General features: G+C 46.0%; 1 protein-coding gene and 2 non-coding genes across 3 annotated transcripts; all 3 read right to left on the bottom strand.

The window, feature by feature from the left end:
* Positions 1-10,002: 10,002 nt before the first annotated feature.
* LOC116467687 (small nucleolar RNA SNORA31) lies at positions 10,003-10,136 on the bottom strand. Its single transcript, XR_004247893.1, has one exon. It is a non-coding gene; the product is annotated as a small nucleolar RNA SNORA31 (small nucleolar RNA).
* Positions 10,137-10,857: 721 nt separating this feature from the next.
* Positions 10,858-14,890, bottom strand: TPT1 (tumor protein, translationally-controlled 1). The gene is made up of 6 exons (XM_032150815.2): positions 14,706-14,890; positions 14,376-14,449; positions 13,658-13,848; positions 13,165-13,270; positions 12,337-12,453; positions 10,858-11,069 (listed from the first exon to the last, which is right to left on the bottom strand). The coding sequence occupies exons 1-6, from the start codon at positions 14,731-14,733 to the stop codon at positions 11,067-11,069; spliced, it is 519 nt and encodes a 172-aa protein (XP_032006706.1). The 5' UTR covers positions 14,734-14,890; the 3' UTR covers positions 10,858-11,066.
* On the bottom strand, positions 11,158-11,287 carry LOC116467686 (small nucleolar RNA SNORA31). Its single transcript, XR_004247892.1, has one exon. It is a non-coding gene; the product is annotated as a small nucleolar RNA SNORA31 (small nucleolar RNA).
* Positions 14,891-21,992: the final 7,102 nt, after the last annotated feature.

Genomic DNA, 21,992 nt, shown 5'->3' on the forward strand with positions numbered 1-21,992 from the left:
CTGGAGTGCAGTGGTGCAATCTCAGCTCACTGCAAGCTCCCCCTCCCAGGTTCACGCCATTCTCCTGCCTCAGCCTCCCAAGTAGCTGGGACTACAGGCGCCCGCCACCACACCCGGCTAATTTTTTGTATTTTTAGTAGAGACGGGGTTTCACCTTTTTGGCCAGGAAGGTCTTAATCTCCTGATCTTGTGATCCGCCCACCTCGGCCTCCCAAAGTGCTGGGATTACAGGTGTGAGCCACCCCGCCCGGCCAGTCTGAAACATTTTCAACCTGGCTGTATTGAAGTTTGATGAACCATCTTTTCTTTCTAAAAAAGAAATGTAGCTAGCCAGGTGGGGTGGCTCACACCTGTCATCCTGGCACCTTGGGAGGCCGAAGTGAGTGAATCAAGACCAGCCTGGGCAACGTGGCAAAACCCCGTCTCTACAAAAAAATACAAAAAAAAAATTAGCTGGGCCTGGTGGTGCACACCTGTAGTCCCAGTTACTTAGGGGGCTGAGGTGGGAGGATCACTTGAGCTCAGGAGGTCGAGGCTGCAGTGTGCCAAGATCGCACCACTGCACACCAGCCTGGGTAACAAAGTGAGACTCTGTCTAAAAAAAAAAAAAAAAAGTAAAAATAAATGTAGGCTGGGCACAGTGGCTCATGCCTATATTCCCAGCACTTTGGGAGACCAAGACAAGAGGATCACTTGAGCCCTCAAGTTCAAGACTGGCCTGGGCAACATAGCAGACCTCGTCTCTACTAAAAATAAAAAAACTAAGCAAGGCGTGGTGCAGCGCACCTATAATACCAGCTGCTTGGGAGGCCGAGTGGGGAAGATCACTGGAGCCCAGGAGTTTCAGGCTGCAGTGAGCTGTAATTGTGCTACTGCACTCCATCCTGGGCAACAGAGCAAGGCTCTGTCTCAAAAAGAAGAAGAAAAATAAAGAATCTGCCTGTGATTGGTCTAATGAGACAGGTAAAGTTGGTCTGATATTTGGCTTTAGTTAGAGCCAGAATCTCAAGGGGAGGGAGACAGGATCCAAGAATACACTAGGATGGAGTGAATGTGAGAAAACAGAATGAGGGCCCAAGCATGTAGAGAAGGAAAATACACTGCAACCCTATCATGCGGTCTCCAGACCACAAGGTTAAAGATTCCACCTGCCATCTTGTAGTTTTATGCTGCCCACTGCCTCCACCAAGGGATACATGGAAGACATTCCAGCATGATCTTCGTCTTTGCCACATAACAATTCTATACAACTGTGTTCACAAATAAGTCATATCAGTGCCTGATAGCCCTGGTGGTGCTTAGGAAATCCTTCCTTTTTTTCTATCCTAAATCTCTATTTCTGTAGCACTCTGACTGGATCTTTTTAGCTTCTCTCAGGAGGGAGAGGACAACACCCTTGGGTGTCTTTAGCATTCTCCAACTGCATAGGTGTTCTCCATAATGGCCTGGGGCACATTTTTCCTTCCTCCTCCCAGGCGGGTCACCTATTGAAAATGCTGCGGTGCTGTCATCTGGCATCCCCAGGGTGGGGCCAGAGCAACAGGATATCATCTGCCTCTCACCCACCTCATGAGCATTTCTTCCAGAAACAGGCCAAGAGGAAAGGCCCAAACTTTCAAGACTAGGATCAACCCTGCAATGTTTGGGGGAAAAAAAAAAAAGAATATAGGCACACAAGGTTTCACGTGGTACAGGGAAGGTATGAGTTGCCCATTTTAAAGTGACATCAAACTGCTTATCAACCTTGAAGAAGAATCTAGGGATAGATAAAAAGATTTTTTTTTGAGACCTCGTCTCACTCTGTTGCCCAGGCTGGAGTACAGTGGTGCAATCTGGGCTCACTGCAACCTCTGCCTCCTGGATTCAAGCAATTCTCTCACCGCAGTCCCCCAAGTAGCTGGGATTACAGGCACCTTCCACCACACCTGGCTAATTTTTGTATTTTTAGTAGAGACGGAGTTTTACTATGTTGGTCAGGCTGGTCTCAAACTCCTGACCTTGTGATCCGCCCACCTTGGCCTCCTAAAGTGTTGGGATTACAGGCGTGAGCCATTGCACCCGGCCTAAAACATATTTTTTTTTTTTTCTGAGACGGAGTTTCGCTGTGTCGCCCAGGCTGGAGTGCAGTGGCACGATCTCGGCTCACTGTAAGCTCCACCTCCTGGGTTCACACCATTCTCCTGCCTCAGCCTCCCGAGTAGCTGGGACTACAGGCGCCCGCCACCACGCCCGGCTAATTTTTTGTATTTTTAGTAGAGACAGGGTTTCACCATGTTAGCCAGGACGGTCTCGATCTCCTGATCTTGTGGTCCGCCCGCCTCGGCCTCCCAAAGTGCTGGGATTACAGGCGTGAGCCACCGTGCCCGGCCCCTAAAACATATTCGTGATGCAGTTTCCCAAGGCTACACAAAAGTCAGAGAATGTGAACAGGCATCCTGTATTTTGCACTGATTCAGAGTAGAGACCAGTATTGTAAGAATTTCTCATGGTAAAGGCACTCCTATGATAGCCTCTACTTACCAAATCAGCCGATGAGGTAAGTTATGAGTATCTGTTTTCTAGATGGAGATACTGAGGCTTCGAGAGGTTAAGATGCGGAGGTCTCACAGCAAGTGGTCAGACTTTTATTAGAACCCAGATTTCAAAATACCGCCACTGCATAGTACTAATTCCACATGCCTTCTTCCAAAATGGAAAGAATGCCTTTTTTTCTTGTAAGTCTGCCAAATTGATGCAGATGCTTATCTTTTATTTGTTTTAGCCGAGCTAAAATAGAATGAAAAAAAAAAAAGAAAAAGGAATTAGGAAGGAAAATATCTAAAGTACACATCGGATGCTGAGACATCTGGTGTGCAAAGTGAGAAAAAGGTATCACAGTGTAAGTTCCTGTGTGTGAGTCCAAAATCCACCTGCGCCAGAGTGTGGATGGGGCAGACCTGGTTTCAGCAGCAAGCATGAAAACAAGTTTTAGCTGGCAGAAATTCAAGACCAGTCTCCTGTCTGATATTACCCAAAGAAAGCAAACGTCAGTTTAGGCTGCATTAAAATATTATTGCATTGGCTGGGCGCGGTGGCTCACGCCTGTAATCCCAGCACTTCGGGAGGCTGAGGGCAGGGAACACGAGGTCAGGAGATCGAGACCATCCTGGCTAACACGGTAAAACCCCGTCTCTACTAAAAATACAAAAAATTAGTCGGGCGTGGTGGCGGGCACCTGTAGTCCCAGCTACTTGGGAGGCTGAGGCAGGAGAATGGCGTGAACCTGGGAGGGGGAGCTTACAGTGAGCTGAGATTGTGCCACTGCACTCCAGCCTGGGCGACAGAGCGAGATTCCGTCTCAAAAAACAAAAAAACAAAAAACAAAATTATTGCATTAACATACAATGTGGAAAATGAGGCCAAGCCACACCTGGAGAACTGCAGGGCCTTCACGGCACTGCGGTTAAGAGGGATGGAAGTTAAGCGTGCTGAGCACTGGAGAGGCGCATTAGATTCCTTTCCACTCTGGCGCTTTATATGTCGCTTTAGCAAGAGGGCAGTAACCACAAGCCAGCTGCCTGAGCTGTTTTCCTTTATCTCATGAGCTCATTTCCTTCCCATGGTTCCTGCTACCATAGTGGTTCCTCAATCCCCAGCAGGGAGCTGAAATCCCAGAAGGGTTTTTAAAACGCTGGACATTCTGGCTGGGCACGGTGGCTCATGCTGTAATCCCAGCATTTTGGGAGGCTGAGGTGGGCAGATCACTTGAGGCCAGGAGTTCAAGACCAGCCTGGGCAACACAGCGAAACCCTGTGTCTACTAAAAATACAAAAATTAGCCAGGGACGGTGGTGGGCACCTGTAATCCCAGCTACTCAGGAGGCTGAGGCGGGAGAATCGCTCAAACCCGGGAGGCTGAGGTTGTAGTGAGCCAAGATTGCACCACTGCACTCCAGCCTGGATGACAGAGTGAGACTCTCTCTCAAAAAACAAACAAACAAAAAACCCGAAATATTAAATGCTGAATATTCTGTTTCAATAGATGTGGTGTAGGCTCGGCACAGTGGCTGGTGCCTGTAATCATAACACTTTGGGAGGCTGAGGTGGGAGGATCTCTTGAGCATAGGAGTTTGAGACTACGGGGAATTATGATCACACCACTTCACTTCAGCCTGGGCAACACAGTGAGACCCTGTCTCAAAGAAAGAAAGAAAGAAATTACTCTCATTCGAGAGGTACCCTCCATATACCCAGGGGAAATAAATATCCTCATCTCTGAAGACAGAAACACAGAGTAGAATCTGAACAAACAGGCCTTGCTAAGTTCCCCCGGTTTACCATTAGATCTTCCGCTTTGTCCAATACTTTTGCACAACTGTTCACTCTTCATTAAACCAAAACAGAAAAATACACAAGCTCACCTGTTTCTTTGGGTCCTCATTTTCTTATGAAGGCTCCCATGTCACAGAAAACATTTTAAAAATTTGTACATTGGCTGGGCATGGTGGCTCACACCTGTAATCCCAGACTTTGGGAGGCCGAGGCAGGCAGATCATGAGGTCAAGAGATAGACTGTCCTGGCCAACATGGTGAAACCAACCAGCAGCTACTAAAAATACAAAAATTAGCTGGGCGTGGTGATGCGTGCCTGTAGTCCCAGATACTCGGGAGGCTGAGGTGGGAGAATCACATGAACCCGGGAGGCGGGGGTTGCAGTGAGCCGAGATCGTGCCACTGCACTCCAGCCTGGCGACAGAGCGAGACTATCTCAAGAAATAAAAACAAAAAAAAAGTGTATGCTTTGCTTTTGTCAACTTGTCTTTTGTTATAGGGGCCTCAGTCATGAACTTAGCAATGGGTGTGGAAAGCAATTTTTCCTCCCCTACGTGAAAATCTCTGCTGCTCTCACACTCACACCCAGTCCTCCTCCTCCTCCCTGGTCTATGGAACAGAGCAGAACAGGTTGCACATTACTTAACCAAATTTCAGAAGCTTAGTCACTTTTACTTTTAATAGATACCAGCAGCTGGTGTTACCATGCTGACATAATGGCAGTCACCAACGGTACTAACACACAGCCTGTGTTCCATCTGACAAAATCCACCACTGTGGATTGAGTCCCTTCAAGCTAATACAATGGGAGAGGCCTAGGAAGGATGGGGTGCTAGGAACATAATGAAGAAAAGGTTACAGTGCATCATGCCCAAGATCTGAGTTTGCTTAGCTTCCAATTTTATACTTGCCATCTGTTGATGCACTTTCTTCTACCTCATTGAGGTAGTCAAAAGAGGTATTCATTTTTTCTTTCTAATTTCATGTGCAGTAATTTTCCTCTTTAACTGCCAGTTTCCACCGCCAGATTGAATACTAGTTTGGGTGTTTGACTTACATGAATTGGTAGTTCTTAAGGATAACTCCCAAATTAATGTACTCAAGGAAAAGGAAATTACATGTGTAGCTGTTTTGAATAGATGTCCAGAAAATACCAGTTTTCTACCAACTGCTTAGGGAACAGTAGAATAATTTGATAACCCTGTGCTCTAGATGAGGTCATATGCAAGCCGCATTTGATAATAAACTAGGGCTTATCTGCTTTCTTTACATGTTGAGAAAATCAACAACTATATAAGTAGATTTTTTTTTTCTATTTTTTATAGAGATGGGCTTTCACCATGCTGTCCAGGCTGGTTTCAAACTCCTGAGCTCAAGTGGTCTGACTGCCTCAGCCTCCCGAAGTGCTGGGATTACAGGTGTGAGCCACCACATCCAGCCAAAAACTAGATTTCTAGTAACTAGGTGTGGTAGCTCATGCCTAAATGTTCCCAGCACTTTGGGAGGCAAAGGCAGGAGGATCACTTGAGGCCAGGGGTTTGAGATTAGTTCCAGCAACATAGCAAGAACCTGACTTCCCCCCCCAAAAAAAAACAAAAATAAAAAAACCCCAGAAACTCAGGACTAAATGGTAGCTAGTAGCTCTACTGTCCTATTATTAAAAACACTGTGTTATAACTCTTGACTAATAATTGTGGCTTGTGTCCCAGAGGGCCCCTCCAGTGAGTCCCTTGATGTCTCAATTTTCCTTTGTCTGTAGATTGTGACTCACACACAAAACAGCACTGCAGTGTTCTCCCCGGTTTGTGCTCCTTGCTCTACCTCTGTACTCAGAGAGGAGTGGAATGCATATATAAATGAATGGAGGAGAAAGTAATTGAGGGAAACATCATTGCACAAGTTATTTTGGAAAGAATCTTCCCCTAAACTCATATCTCACGTTTCTCTCACTGAATTGTATTGACTCCAGCTAAAGCCACATTTACTCCCAAAGGTTCTCATGGCCCAGCATATGGAGGAAACTTCAATGCCAACTTCCAGGCTCAATTATATGAAACTATGTGTAACCGCACAAATCTACAGACTTTCAAAAAATAAACTGGAATGTTCTGGTAGTTAAAAATATGCCCCTACAGTAGTAAAATCTGTTTTGAACTGCTGACATGCACAGGGGCCTGATTTATCATTGCTGTATTGATTAAGGGATAGACTTGGAGGATTTCAGTGGGGTAAATAGAAACTATCAGCACTATTATGATTTTTAACTTATCTGCAAGCTCCACGTTTAGTGTAGCTAATTGAGATGGCTAGCATAGCAGCCAACTTTTATTCAATGGAAGGTATGTGGCACCCTTCTCTTTCAAGAGACAAGGCCTCCCTCCGTTACCAAGGCTGGAGTGCAGTGTTGCAGTCGTTAACTGGCTCCAAGTTCAAACTCCTGGGCTCAAGCGATTCTCCCTCCTCAGCCTCCCAAGTAGTTGGGATTACAGGTATGAGCCACTGTGCCTAGCTATGGCACCTTTTTCTTTACTTGCTTATGTTAAAAACACTTTAATCAAGGCCTTTTCCTTTGGAATAATGAAATATTAAATGTTTCCAGAAACCTCAAGTTGCACTCACAGTTCTTATGGATAGTCTCTAGAAACACATGCCAATTGCCACAAAGCTGGAGCTCTTTAGTGACCTACTAGTTGTAAATTACTGATCACTAATTTACTGGTTGTAAATTAGTAAATCCTCATGGTTTTAGTTCCATTTTACTGAGTATTCTGCTGCCAGCCAGTCACTCCACTCCACCTGTGTGCACACACATATAACCTTAAGGATGCTTTGTTATCAGTGTTTTCTCAAGTTGGTTGAGATTTATTGCTCGTCTTGCAACTTTACCATAATTATCACCAGTTTAGTTTGCTGTAAGTTACTGACAATCCCTGCAGTTCAGAATGACAGAATTTACATCAATACAAATCCAGTGATTTAACTAGATTTTGAAACTCCTAATGATCCAAATGAGTAATTCACACCTATTACTGAAGCAGATGCACACATAAAAAAAACCATGTACCTTATTGTATTTCATGCCTGCGACTGTTAAGTCTCGAGTGCATTTTAATTAGACTTACTTTCCCACTAGTGAAATCCAACGATAGTCAAGTTTACCACTATCAGGCCTCGTATTACTTAAGTACTTTGCAACAGGTAACCCTGTTGACTACTTCCTCCTTCCTAAAACTTTTTCCACCTGACCTCTGGGAGGCCCTCCCTTGGTTCTTACCTCAGGGGCAGTTCCTTCTTTTTTAAAATTTTTAAACTTCTATTTTTGAGATAGTGTCTCACTGTCGCCCAGGCTGGAGAGCAGTGGTATGATCACAGCTCACTGCAGCCTCAATCTCTCGGGCTCAAGCCATCTTCTTGGCTCAGCCGCCTGAGTAGCCGGGACTAGATGCCCAGTTAATTTTTTTAGGTCTCGCTATGTTGCCCATGCTGGTCTCTAACTCCTGACTTCAAGCGATCCTCCCCCCTCAGCCTCCTAAAGTCCTGGGGTTACAGGCATGAGCCGTGGTGCCTGGCTGAATTTTAGAGATGGGGTCTTCCTGTAGTGCCCAGGCTGGCCTCAAACAATCCTACCACAGCCTTCTGAGTACAAGTGCAGTGGGAGCGCCTCTTAATTACCTTTGTTGGTTTCTCTTTGTCAACCGATCTCATGTTGGAATGCAGTCTATCCTCTTTCCAAATGACCTTATCCAGTATCATGGCTTTCAATGTCTATTGGTATCTTTCCAGTCTCTATATAGTTCTCCAGCTTAGACTGCTCTGAAGAATCAGCATCTCAAACTTAACACATCCAAAACTAACAAAACTAAACTCGAATTCCCGTCTAAGTGCCAACTTTCTTCCAAACGCTCAGACCAAAATACTTGTATCAACATTAAATCCATCCTCTCACCCATCAGCATATCCTGTTGTCTCTATCTTCATTTCTTACCACCTCAGTCTACCACCCTAGACTAAGCCACTATCATCTTTGCCTTAAAAACACATTATACACAATTAATCTGTGCTTTTACCCTGCTACCTGGCAGCCAAAGTGATCCTTTAAAAATTTAAGTCCTATCATGTAACTCTTCTGCTCAGAGTGCCTGTGGTTTCCTTGAGGTCTGGTCTTCCTTCCTCGTGCACTCACACTGCTTTACAACCCTTCCTGTCTTCTTGGGTTAGCAAAGTGGCCACTTTTTTCCCAGAACACATCACACTCCAGACCAACTGCTGTTGTCTTGGCCTGGAATGGTTTGTCCTGATATCCACATAGCCTACTTCCACACCTTCATTTGTTTTCAAATGTCACATTACAAGGACCTTCCTAGAAAAGTCCTCTTACTCCACTCAGTTGTTCTCCACACGTTAACAAACCCTAGGGCCCACAGGCCACTAAAGCATGCCTGTGTTAAACTTAGCATCAAAGACAAAATGCTATGAGCTTTCTGATGTGCACATCCTTATTCTTGCCCAAAACGTCTTGACCCTAGGAATAACCAGAAAAAGATATAAAATGAGGCAGTCTTCAAAGTCTGAGAAGATTCTATCTGGAATCTTCAAAGGTTTACCACGAGGTAAACAGCTGGGGTTGATCACTTCTGGCTTAAATAGACACGATAAAATGCTATGTCCCAACCTTGATTGGATCTGGATGTTGGGAAAACAGCTAAGAGCACTGAAAGGACAACTGGGGAAATAGGGGCTCTTCTGCAGAACTGAACATTTTCAAGGCAAGTTGGAGCAGTGGAGCCCACAAGGCCTCTAAATTGCTACTTGTCTGTTTCAGGCTTCCAAGGCTAGTTCACCAATTAGCTTCCATCTCTCACCTCAAGGCCCTCTCCACTATCCTGGTTTCCCCAGCTTTGACCACTACCTGAAAATTCCCTTCCTGCTAGCATTTCAGAGGACAAAAGGCCCTGTAAATGAGACACTTTTCATTACAACGTCAAATCAGAATGCTAAGCCAGATGCAAATGCCTCACACCTGTAATCCCAACACTTTGGAAGGCCAAAGCTTGAGGAGCACTTGAGGCCAGGAGTTTTCAGACCAGCCTGGGCCACATGGCATGACCCCGTCCCTACAAAAAAAAACTATCAGAATGCTTAAAATTGCTATCAAGTTTTAAGTTTCCAATACGTATTTAGGTTTCCAATCACAGGGGGATGGGGGTTAACATGATTAGCATCTGCCTCAGGTTTTGGACACTATGGACATAGTCTGGAATTTCACACTAGGGCAAACTCCAGATTGCTCAAACCACTACATTCACATGTTCAAGCAGACCAGAGTCACCAGCTTGCTTTTAATCTTTTACAAGTGTAATCAACCAGGTAAGGCTGGTAGGGACTATTTCCCAAAACTCACGTTTTGAAAATTCCCCTCCCAGGCTGGGCCTGCACCTTGGGAGGCTGAGGTGGGCAGATCTCCTTGAGCTCAGGAGTAAGAGACCACCCTGGGCAACTAAGCGATACTTGGGTCTCTACAAAAATTAGCTGAGCATAGGGGTGCATGCATGCCTGCAGTCCCAGCAACTAGTGAGGCTGAGGTGGGAAGATGGCTTGAGCACAGGATGCGGAGAATGCAGTGAGTTGCTTGTGCCACTGCACTACAAGCCTGGGTGACCGACCTGCCTCAAAAACTCTTCCTGTTTTTTACCCTTGTATTCCTCTATTCAATCTCAGCTGCCACAGTTAGACAGCCGGAAAGCGCAAGGACATGTTTTTCTCGCATCTGTGGTGGAAACCTTAGCAGCAGATAGTAACTGCTCCAGGTCTGTCAAATAGATGCATTTTCTTACTCATTCACCGTCTTTTCAGACACAATACAGAGAACATTTTTACCCCTTTGCCCACCAGCCAGCTCACATTGTGTACCTTCATCTTTTATATCAGGGGCTGGCAAACTTGCAGGCTCTAGCCTGTTAGACACAACTCTGCTCATGCGCTGACAACAGCCACAGTCAATCCATAAATCAATGAGCATAGCCACGTTCCAATAAAACTGGACTCAAACTTAAATTCCACATCCCACAAGGTATTCTTTTCCCCTCAACCATTTAAAAAGGAAACCAACCACCTTAAAGTGTACAAAACAGGTGGTCGGACAGGTTAGTTTGCCAGTCCCTGTTCTAGTTACCAGGGAGTTTAACATTCATCCCAATAGACTTGGCTCTCTTTATGTGAAATAAGCTGAGACAAAGTTGCTTCCACTGAATGAGTCTCTTTTTATTCTCTTGGTAATCTCTTCCAGTTAACTATTTCCGTTGTAGGTGATGAAATGGGCAAGGCTCCACACTTCAGATGTTGGCACTGCTATGAGCATGGTCTTTCCCTTTATTGCAACTCAAAATCAAAACTTTTGATTCTTTTTTATATTCCAGTCCCAGAAGTAGTCTCCACTGTAGAAGTAAATTGATGAGTAGTAGCCTACCACCAGGCTCTAGCTTCTCCAGGAACACTACAGGATGAATTTAGTTTAAATGTGCATTAAACTAAAAGGCATTCTCTCAAATGAGTTTAAATGCATTTTATTTTCAGACAACCTACATGACATGTTTTTCTTAAAAACAATGCCTCCACTCCAAATAAATCACGGTCAAAATAAATGAAGAGCTCAAGATGACATCAGTCCCATTTGTCTTAAGTCCTGGTGTTGTGTGGATGACAAGCAGAAGCCAGTTATGATGACAGGTGATAGATCCAAAATAATTGCCAGATTTGTTACTGTAAAAACAAAAACTACATTATTTTTCAAACACTACACTGCAAAAGTTACATTACCATTAACATGCAGCCTACATTTCTAGGCTATAGATGTATTCCCCAATTCAATCTGGGCCGCCACAAAGACAGACAGAAAGCGCAGGGATTTCTTTCTTTTGCATCCTAGTGCAAACCAAAAGAACAACAGTAAATTGTTCAAGGTCTATCAGTGGATGCAGAACACCCTTACCAAATCAGCGGTAGCTCATTTTCCAGAAGGCTGTGGCATGTACCACCCACACCCTGCTCTACAAATAAAAACCTCAGATACTGTCTGAATAACCCCTTTGGTAAGTCATCTTATACTGTTCTAAGTAATTTCTGTCTACTGTTGACTCTAATCTTGCTTGTTCAGTATAGCCTTATGTTTATCTTCTTCCTAATTTATACAGAAGCCTATGAAAGCTAGAATGAATGCCTTTGTTTCTGTACAGCTTCCAGCAGTTCCTTCCATAGCAGGCACCGAGTTATTTATTAGTAAAGCAATTTGCATACCAGTTCAGCAGTCAGCTCTATTTACTAAAAGCTAGTACTGCACTATGCTTTCAATGATCAGCTGCCCATTATCAGTAAACCAAAGTGAAAAACACGGATACTGATCCATACGTATACAGCAAAACATGATTATGAAGTGAAAGTGAGGCCATATCTAGAGGAAGATCAATGGTGTTCTCTGATCTCCTTCAGCATTTAAACTGTACTGTTTTTGAGACAGCGCCTCACTCTGTCACCCAGGCTAGAGTGCAGTGGTGGGATCTCTGCTCACTGCAACCCCCCTCCCAGGTTTAAGTGATTTTCCTGCCTCAGCCTCTCGATTAGCTGGGATTACAGGTGCCTGCTGCCATGCCTGGCTAATTTTTGTATTTTTAGCAGAGATAGGGTTTCGCCATGTTGGCCAGGCTGGTCTCGAACTCCCAACCTCAGGTGATCCACCCACCTTGGCCTCCCAAGTGCTGAAATTACAGGTGTGAGCCACCACACCCAGCCCAAACTGTACTTTGTTATGCCCCATCTGCACTCAACGTTTTCCACAAACAAGATTCTAAGCCTTTTTATACCCTGAGAATCTTTTACAAATGAAACACAATTCTCTTGATCCCCAAAGAGAAAATAAAACCATGTTTCAGAACGCTGTAAAACTCGTTCTCAGTGTCACAAAACTGCAAATCACATCTAAAATATCTTCTTTTTTTACGTTACTTATTTAAACCTACTCCCTTGTACTTACACATTTTTCCATTTCTAAACCATCCTTAAAGAAAATCATATATGGGGTCACACCATCCTCACGGTAGTCCAATAGAGCAACCATGCCATCTGGATTCATGTTTTCACCAATAAAGAACTTGGGAAGCAAACAAAATATCTAGAATTAGATCATTACATACAAATACATGCCATTCAAAACAAACTACAGTACAAGGGAAGGTTTAGACCCCCAGAAAAATCAAAACTCCAGTACCCAAAAGCTCTGATGCTCACTTATCATAGACATCTGTTCACTGGATTAAGGCACCTTAATAGTGACCTAAATAGAAAAATAATGTACAGAGCAATCCAGGAACACTAGGCTTTCAGGAAACCTTTACTCTCAGTCCTAAATACAATCCCAAACCCTCAAGGGTGCTTATATAGTCAACCACAGGGAACATAAGGCTGACAGTGATAGAATATATCATACAGTCTGGAAGTATCTTATGGCCAGGGGATGCATGAAGCTGGAAAATTAGAGGAAAGGAAAAGCCAATGACATTTTGCAAAAGTAGAATTAACAAGCTCAGATACATTAGGAGGAGGACCAGTAGCAATGAGACACATTAGAACTGTAAGCAGAAAACTGAAAGGTGGTTAAGCAATTGACGAAAAGAAAAACTGAGAAATGTCATCTGGGAAGCACATTTTCAGTCAGAAGACAAGATTTGGAAACACTTGAGAGCTGGGAAAGCCACTTTCTACACCTGGAATACTAGTATAGAATTGAAGATTAATCAACTTAATTTTTGCTCTTGCAGTTAAAATTGTACAATCCTTTGATCCAGATACTTAAGGTATTTACCTGGTAGTTTTTGAAATTAGCAAGGATGTGCTTGATTTGTTCTGCAGCCCCTGTCATAAAAGGTTTTACTCTTTCTGGTCTCTGTTCTTCAAGTTTCCCTTTGATTCTAAAACAACATTTCATTAACAGGTTGAAGTATTGAATTTTCAGTAAAATCAATTTTTAAAGTAAAAAATATCCAAGCTTAAAAAAAGAAAACACTGAAAAAGGCAACCAGCTGTTAAGAAATTACTAGTTCACAGAAGTTATCTTTCAAGAATGTTTACATTTCTTGTTGACTATTTTCAAAATACTATTCTAATTCTAAACAGAACCAGACTGCAGGCTTCAGTATGCTCCTATTATAAAAAAGCAACCACTCTTTTCAGTGAACTCATTAATAAAAAAGGACTTTCACAAAAGTATATCCACTGCGAAAGAACCTCAAAAGTTAGCCAATCTTTAAATCCTGTAAGATTCTAGACATCAGCTAGGTACTGCCAATATCACTTACGATTTCATGTAATCTTTGATGTACTTCTTGTAGGCTTCTTTTGTGAAACTTGTTTCCTGCAGGTGATGGTTCATGACAATATCGACACCAGTGATTACTGTGCTTTCGGTACCTTCGCCCTCGGGACCTTCAGCGGAGGCATTTCCACCAATGAGCGAGTCATCAATGTTACCTTCTGTCCTACTGACCATCTGCATTAAGAAAACGCAGTATAATTGCAAAAGACACAAACGCATCCAAAGCACCTTCCACGCCAACAGTTCACGGATAAAAAGTATTCTTAGTTCTTGCTGAAAATAAAAAAAGCACCATTTTGGGAATAAAGTTGTGACCTGTGGATTTCTCAAAACGGCCTAACTTAAAAGAGTTGTCTGTTGGCCGGAACAGAAAGTGGGGTCATTAAAAAGTTGTTTCCAGTTGCAGGCATGTGGTGCCTGTGGTTGGTAAGTAGGAATAGGGCAAACACGAAAGGGCTCGGGGCTCCTAAGCCGGAGGCATCATGTCCCTGACAACCCCGGAAGGAGGATGGGCGCCGAAGCGGCGGGCCTATTTCCAGGATCAACTCCGCCTCCAGTTTTCTAGAAAAACCCAAGCCCGGAAAGAGCGTCTCCTCCGCCAGGAGGCGGCGGGGAGGATTGCACAACCTCAGGCGGGGGAGCGGCGGAAACCCGAGCCTGCTCCGCCCGGACTCCCCCACGCGCAGGCCCGACCGACTCACCTTCCCCTCCACCTCCAGACACAGCCCGTCCGCGATCTCCCGGATCTTGTAGATGTCGGAGAACATCTCATCGTCTGCAGCATACACAGAGCCGCCCGTCACCGCGCGCCCGGCGCCGCCATTTCCCGCATTTCCCGCGCCGGTGGCCGCACGCGGTATCTGCCCCTCCCGAGCGCACCAGGGCCGGGCGCGAGACCCGGGCACCGACCCCTCCGCGCTCCGCTAAGGCCGCCGGCGTCCCCTAGGCCCGCGACGGCTGCGCCTTCCCCGCCCCCACCCGCACCCCAAACCCCCGTGTGCGGCAGGAAGGACAGTGCAGTGAGGACTCACGGCTGATGAGGTCCCGGTAGATAATCATGATGGCGACTGAAGGGAGACGACGGCGGCGCTGGCTTAGCACGAGCCTGAAACTCTGAGCGAGCGCGGTGCAGCCGGAGCGGCGCTCGGGGGGAGGGGGGAGCGGGCGGAAAAGGCCGACTCAGCCGCTCCCCAACCTCATATAGAGGGCACGTCCCTCTACGTCATCGCCCGCTGCGCCTCCGGAAGCGACGCAGGCAGTGACGTGACACGAAGAGCCGCGCGGGGGCGGGGCCACAGCGGGGGCGAGTCGGGGAGGTGAGCATCCGGGGACTTGACGCGGAGACCCAAGGCTCGTTCCACTGGGCACGCCAACAGGTGGGGGTGGGGGCGGGGAGGTGCGCGCGGAGCGTGGGAGGAGGCCAACTCTCGGGGCGCTTCCTAGCCGTGGGTGGGTGGGTGGGGCGGGGGAAGCGGAGTCTGTTGGACCTGGCTCCGCCCTACCCCACGGGGCCGCCTGGAGAGGTGCTGGGAGCTGGGTGAAGCTTAGAGGAATTAAACTTTCGCCCTGCGCCTAGTCCAGCCTAGGTTCCACCCTTTTCTGGGAACCTGAGTATCAACCGATGTAGGAGAACGTTGCATTTAGGGAGGGTCAGGCCCTCTGGCCTGGGGGAGATCTCGGGACTGCCCGAGGGCCTCTGACAACTTTTCAGCATCTGTCCCAGGGCTGCCCCAGCTGGAGTTTTTCGGACGCTTTTGTGGGGGCACCGCTGAGTCCGGGTAGTGGGACCCAAGTCGTCCTGCTCGGCCCCTGGGGAATAATCGTTTGGGGCGCAGGGTCTATGGGAAGGGACTTGGAGAGGAGGGAAGATGTCACGGGAGTCTGCACAGAGTTTCCATGTGTTCCAATTTTGTCCCATAATTGAACGCTTGTGGCATTTCTGTGGCGGGCGGCTACGGAGCTAGCTCTTCCCTTTGCTATTTCGCACTTGGTCTTGGAAAAGTATGTTGTCACTTTAAGATGAAGTTGGAATTTTATCCCTGGTGCTAGAGTGTCAGACAAACAAAGGGAGTTTCCCACCTGCCCCACCTGTTTTTTGAAGGACTTTACACCCAATTACTAAGTATTAAAACAAAACAGGTCTTGCATGGTAGCTCATGCCTGTAATCCCAGAACTTTGGGAGGCAACTACTGAAACCCTGTCTCTATACACGCACATACAAAAAATTAAAAATTAACTGGGTGCGGTGGTGCCTGCCTGTAATCGCAGCTATTAGGGAGGCTGAGCTGAGAGGATCGCTTGAGCCCAGCAGTTGGAGGTTACACTGAGCTATGATTGCACCACTGCGCTGCAGCCTGGACGACAGAGCAAGACCTTGGCTCAATAACAAAACAAAACTTCCATATTAAGACACATCCTCACATATTTGGCATGAGGCAAATATATATGCGTGTATGAAGTCTGAAAGCTTGTTCCATTTCGCAAATATTTTGTGCTTTGTATCCCTTAGAACTAGGATTTGCACGAAGATCCCAATTGTGAACAAGTTCGATCCAGTCCTGCTCTCATAGAAGTGTTCATTCTGGTAAATCAAAGTATCAGACAATTATAATACATTAACAATTGTTCATGAATCCAATAATATAGCATTCAGCAGAGTAAGAATGCAACCCTTGGGAAAGAGCAGGACACAGGATGGCAGTTGGAATGATGGAAGAGTCAAAATGCAAGAGCCAAGAAATGAACCCCTTTAAGAAGATGGGGGGACTGGGCGCGGTGGCTCACACCTGTAATCCCGACACGCGCCTGTAATCCCGGCTACTCGGGAGGCTGAGGCAGGAGAATCGCTTAAACCCGGGAAGCGGAGTTTGCAGTGAGCTGAGATCGCGCCATTGCACTCCAGCCTGGGCAACAAGAGTGAAACCCCGTCCCCCCCCCACCCCCAAAAAAAGAAGATAGAGATCTTGGATGGAAAACTCCAGAGGACATTGGGCAACTGGGAGGAAGCTAAAAATGGGGTGAAAGGGAATAAAAAAGATGGGGGTCTTGGATGGAAAACTCCAGAGGACATTGGGCAACTGGGAGGAAGCTAAAAATGGGGTGAAAGGGAGTAAAAAAGAAGATGGAGGGCTTGGATGGAAAACTCCAGAGGACATTGGGCAACTGGGAGGAAGCTAAAAATGGGGTGAAAGGGATCCCAAAATAAATGGATAGGACACATGGTCAGTGAAGGCTCTCTGAAACCTCATTTCTGGAATGTATGAGATGATTATCACACAATACTGTGTGAACATTTTTTTTGCAGATTATTACAGTATAATTATTTTCTACCCGCCCCTCCCAGACGGAGTCTTGCTATGTCGCCCAGACTGGAGTCCAGTGGCATGATCTCGGCTCACTGCAACCTCTGACTCTTGGGTTCAAGCGATTCTCCTGCCTCAACCTCCTAAGTAGCTGGGATTACAGGCGCCTGCCACCACGCCCAGGCAATTTTTTTGTACTTTTAGTAGAGACGGGGTTTCACCATGTTGGCCAGGCTGGTCTCAAACTCCTGAGCTCAGGCAATCCGCCCGCCTCGGCCTCCCAAAGTGCTGGGATTACGGGCGTGAGCCACTGCGCCCGGCAAGTCTAATTATTTTCCTCAGTTTTAATATTTCCGAACTATTCAGAAATATTATCATTGACCCATGCAGTACTCTCAAACATTACTCTCAACTGCCAAATCTCATATTCAGGTCGAAACATTTAAGTTTTATAAAAATATAGTCGTGGTGAAAAAAAGTACCGAAGAGTCATGGCACTTTAGATTAAAATCTTGGCTTTGGCCGGGCGCGGTGGCTCACGCCTGTAATCCCAGCACTTTGGGAGGCTGAGGCAGGTGGATCACTTGAGGTCAGTAGTTTGAGACCAGCCTGGCCAACATGGTGAAACCTTGTCTGTACCAAAAATACAAAAATTAGCCGAGCCTGGTGGCGGTTGCCTCTAATCCCAGCTACTCAAGAGGCTAAGGCAGGAGAATCGCTTGAACCTGGGAGGCGGAGGTTGCAGTGAGCCGAGATTGCGCCACTGCACTCCAGCCTAGGCGGCAGAGTGAGACTCTGTCTCAAACTACAAATAACAACAAAAATTTTATTGATAAAATTGCGGGCTCTGAAAAGAAAAGATCTTGAACACCCAACCAACGAGAATAAACAGACAGTTGAGAAACAATTTAGTGAATAGTGAACAACTTTATTTAAAATGAAATAAGATAGAATAGAAAAGAAAAATCACCTAATAAAGGCGAATCACGGTAAAGGTGAGTATTATTTTGTGAAACTTTTATTTTATTTTATTATTTTTTGAGACTGAATCTCGCTCTGTTGTCCAGGCTGGAGTGCAGTGGTGCCATCTCGGCTCACTGCAACCTCTGGCTCCCAGGTTCAAGCCATTCTCCTGCCTCAGCCCCCTGAGTGACTGGGATTACAGGCACGCGCCACCACTCCCAGCTATGTTTTAGATTTATGTATGTATGAATGTACCAGATCCCACATATATTTCTTCCTGTGGATATAAGTCAAGTGTTTTGAAATCCATTGACTTGGGCAAATTTTCTTTTCAAATATATTACTTGGCACCATAAACTGTTCAATTTCAGCAAATGATTTTTTTAAATGACCCCAATGTTTTGTGAATACTTATATTTGACTCTAGCTCATTTGAACAATTTTTGCCAGGAAGGGAAAACAGCCAGGTGGAGATCTGGCTTGCTGTGTAGGGGCTGAGAGAAGTGTGATCATTCTGACCCTCTGTTAGCAGGAAACTGCTCAACAGTCAGGTCTTGAAGTAAGTTGAGGCAACTGCAGCAGGGCTGCATGGCGGGAAAGAAATTGCTGAAAACAGTCTGGGCGAGCTGGCTTGTACCTGTGATCCCAGCACTTTGGGAAGTGAAGTTGGGCGGATCACTTGAGGTCAGGAGTTTGAGACCAGCCTGCCCAACATGGTGAAACCTCGTCTCTACTAAAAATAATAAAATTAGCCAGGCATGGTGGTAGGCGCCTGTAGTTCCAGCTATTCGGGTGGTTGAGGCCTGAGAATTGCTTGAACCTGGGAGGTGGAGGTTGCAGCGAGTCGAGACTGTGCCACTGCACTCCAGCGTGGGTGACAGAGCGAGACTCTGTCTCAAAAAAAAAAAGAAATTGCAGAAAATTTATTTTTCTCCCCTCCCTTTTTCACTACTGTCTTTGACTAGTTTAAAAACAAACAAACAAACAAAAAAGCCAGCTGGGCGCGGTGGCTCATGCCTGTAATCCTAGCACTTTGGGAGGCCGAGGCAGGTGGATCACCTGAGGTCAGGAGTTCAAGACCAGCCTGGCCAACATGGTGAGACCCTGTCTCTATTAAAAATACAAATATTACCTGGATGTGATGGCAGGCGCCTGTAATCCCAGCTACTGGGGAGGCTGAGGCAGGAGAATCACTTGAACCCGGGAGGTGGAGGTTGTGGTGAGCCTAGATCGTGCCATTGCACTCCAGCCTGGGCAGGCCAAGGTGGGAGGCTCACTTGAGGCAGAGTTTGAGACCAGTCTGGGCAACATAGCGAGACCCCATCTCTATGAAAAAAAAAATCATTGAAAACACCTCAGTTTTCTCTCCCTCCGAAAAAGAAGCTACTGTCTATAGAAACAAAAGGCGGCCGGGTGCGGTGGCTCATGCCTGTAATCCCAGCACTTTAGGAGGCCGAGGCAGGCGGATCACGAGGTCAGGAGATCGAAACCATCATGGCTAACACGGTGAAACCCCGTCTCTACTAAAAAATACAAAAAATTAGCTGGGTGTGGTGGCGGGCGCCTATACTCCCAGCTACTCGGGAGGCTGAGGCAGGAAAATGGCATGAACCCGGGAAGCAGAGCTTGCAGTGAGCTGAGATCGCGCCACTGCACTCCAGCCTGGGCGACAGAGGGAGACTCCCATCTCAAAAAAAAAAAAAAGAAAGAAACAAAAGGCATAGACTTCGCTCAAATTGCCACCCTCTCCACAGGCTATCCTTGACCATCATGTTTAAAATTACAATCCCTGCCTCTTGGAAATCCCTGTGTTTTTGTTTTTTTTCCTTTTGAGACGGGATCTCATTCTGTTGCCCAGGCTGTGAAGCGGCACAATCACAGCTCTCTGCGGCCTCCGCCTCCCTCCTCAGCCTCCCGAGTAGCTGGGACTACAGACACGTGCCACCATGCCTGGCTAAGTTTTCTATTTTTAGTAAAGTCAGGGTTTCGCCATGTTGGCCGTGCTGGTCTTGAACTCCTGACCTCAAGTGATCTGCCCACCTTGGCCTTTGAAAGTGCTGAGATTACAGGCATGAGCCACCACGCCTGGCTTTTCTTTTTTTTTTTTTTTGAGACGGAGTCTCGCTCTGTCGCCCGGGCTGAAGTGCAGTGACGCGATCTCGGCTCACTGCAAGCTCCACCTCCCGGATTCATGCCATTCTTCTGCCTCAGGTTCCTGAGTAGCTGGGACTACAGGCGCCCGCCACCACGCCCTGCTAATTTTTTTGTATTTTTAGTAGAAGTGGTTTCACCATGTTAGCCAGGATGGTCTCAATCTCCTGACCTTGTGATCCACCTGCCTTGGCCTCCCAAAGTTCTGGGATTACAGGCGTGAGCCACCGCACCCGGCCCCGTTTATCCCTAATATTTATTTGTGGGACTAATTAACCAACGTGTTATTTCTTTTCTTTTTTTTTTTTTATTTTTTATTTTTTTGAGATGGAGTTTCGCTCATTACCCAGGCTGGAGTGCAATTGCACAATCTTGGCTCACCAGAACCGCCACCTCCTGGGTTCAAGCGATTCTCCTGCCTCAGCCTTCTGAGTAGCTGGGATTAGAGGCATGCGCCACCACACCCGGGTAATTTTATATTTTTAGTAGAGATGGAGTTTCTCCATGTTGGTCAGATTGGTCTCGAGCTCCCGACCTCAGGTGATCTGCCCGCCTCGGCCTCCCAAAGTGCTGACATTACAGGTGTGAGCCACCACACCCAGCCCCAACATGTTATTTTCTTATACTTACTTTATTTTCTGTCTCCCCTCCAGACAATGTAAGTGCCATGGAGGTTGAGAGTTTTTTTGCTCACAGTTGTATTCCCAGTGCATTAAACAGTGCCTATGGCTGGGTGCGGTGGCTCATACCTGTAATGTCAGCACTTTGGGAGGCCAGGGTGGGCAAATCACTTCAGGTCAGAAGTTTTAGACCAGCCTCGAGGTCAGGAGTAGAGACATGGCAAAACCCTATCTCTACTAAAAATACAAAAAGTTAGCTGAGACTGGTGGCGTGTGTCCGTAATCCCAGCTACTCGGGAGGCTGAGGCACAAGAATCCCTTGAACCTGGGAAGTGGAGGTTGCAGTGAACCAAGATCATGCCACTGCACTCCAGCCTGGGTGACACAGTGAGACTCCGTCTCAAAAAAAAAAAAAACAAAACAAAACAAACAAAAAAAAACCATGGAGAAGAGGTCTTCCCTGGGAGGAGGAAAAGTGGCCTAAGACATACTTAAATCATAAAAGCAAGTTGTAGAACAGCACTCCTTCATTTAACACCCAGATACACATGACAAAAACCAATAGACTGCTCTAGCTATGTGTATATATTTACAAAAGCAAACATGAGGATCTAGAAGGTTATGCATCAAACTGGTAACAGTGGTTAATTCTGGGAGGCAGCTGGGGAAAAGTGAGTGGTCAAAGGGGAACTATAGCATTAATTGTTTCAATTTAATATTCAATAATGTTTCACATTTAATATCCAAAATATTCTTTTTCTCATAGATACCAAACATAATAATGCAAATAAAGTATGGGGAAGTATTTATATCATATATAAACAATATATAAGGAAAATGCACCAAAGAAATAAGCATATATACCTGAAACAAGCTAAGGGAGGGCCATGCATAAATTGTTGGCCAGGCGCAGTGGCTCGCACCTGTAATCCCAGCACTTTGGGAGGCTGAGGCAAAAGGATAGCTTGAGCCCAGGGTTTCAAGACCAGTTTGGGCAATGTAGTAAGACCCCGCCTCTACTTTTAAAAATAAATGAATAAATTGTGTGGCTGGGTTTTCTGATCACTCAGGCAGTATGTGAGTGTGAGTGTGTGTGTGTGCACGAGCACACACGGGTGAACTAGCTTGATTTTTGAAAAATGGGCCCATCAATTATTTTGCTAAAAATATCAGCAAGTCCTTATTTGGGAGTAGTGAAGAGGGGCTGGGTGAATGCTTGTCAGCATGCCGCAGGAGGAAGATAAATTATCTTTTTACTTTCCACGTTTTCAAGTGAAGAGC

This window comes from Hylobates moloch, unplaced genomic scaffold, assembly GCF_009828535.3.
Source record: "Hylobates moloch isolate HMO894 unplaced genomic scaffold, HMol_V3 SCAFFOLD_4, whole genome shotgun sequence".
Classification (NCBI taxonomy): domain Eukaryota; kingdom Metazoa; phylum Chordata; class Mammalia; order Primates; family Hylobatidae; genus Hylobates; species Hylobates moloch.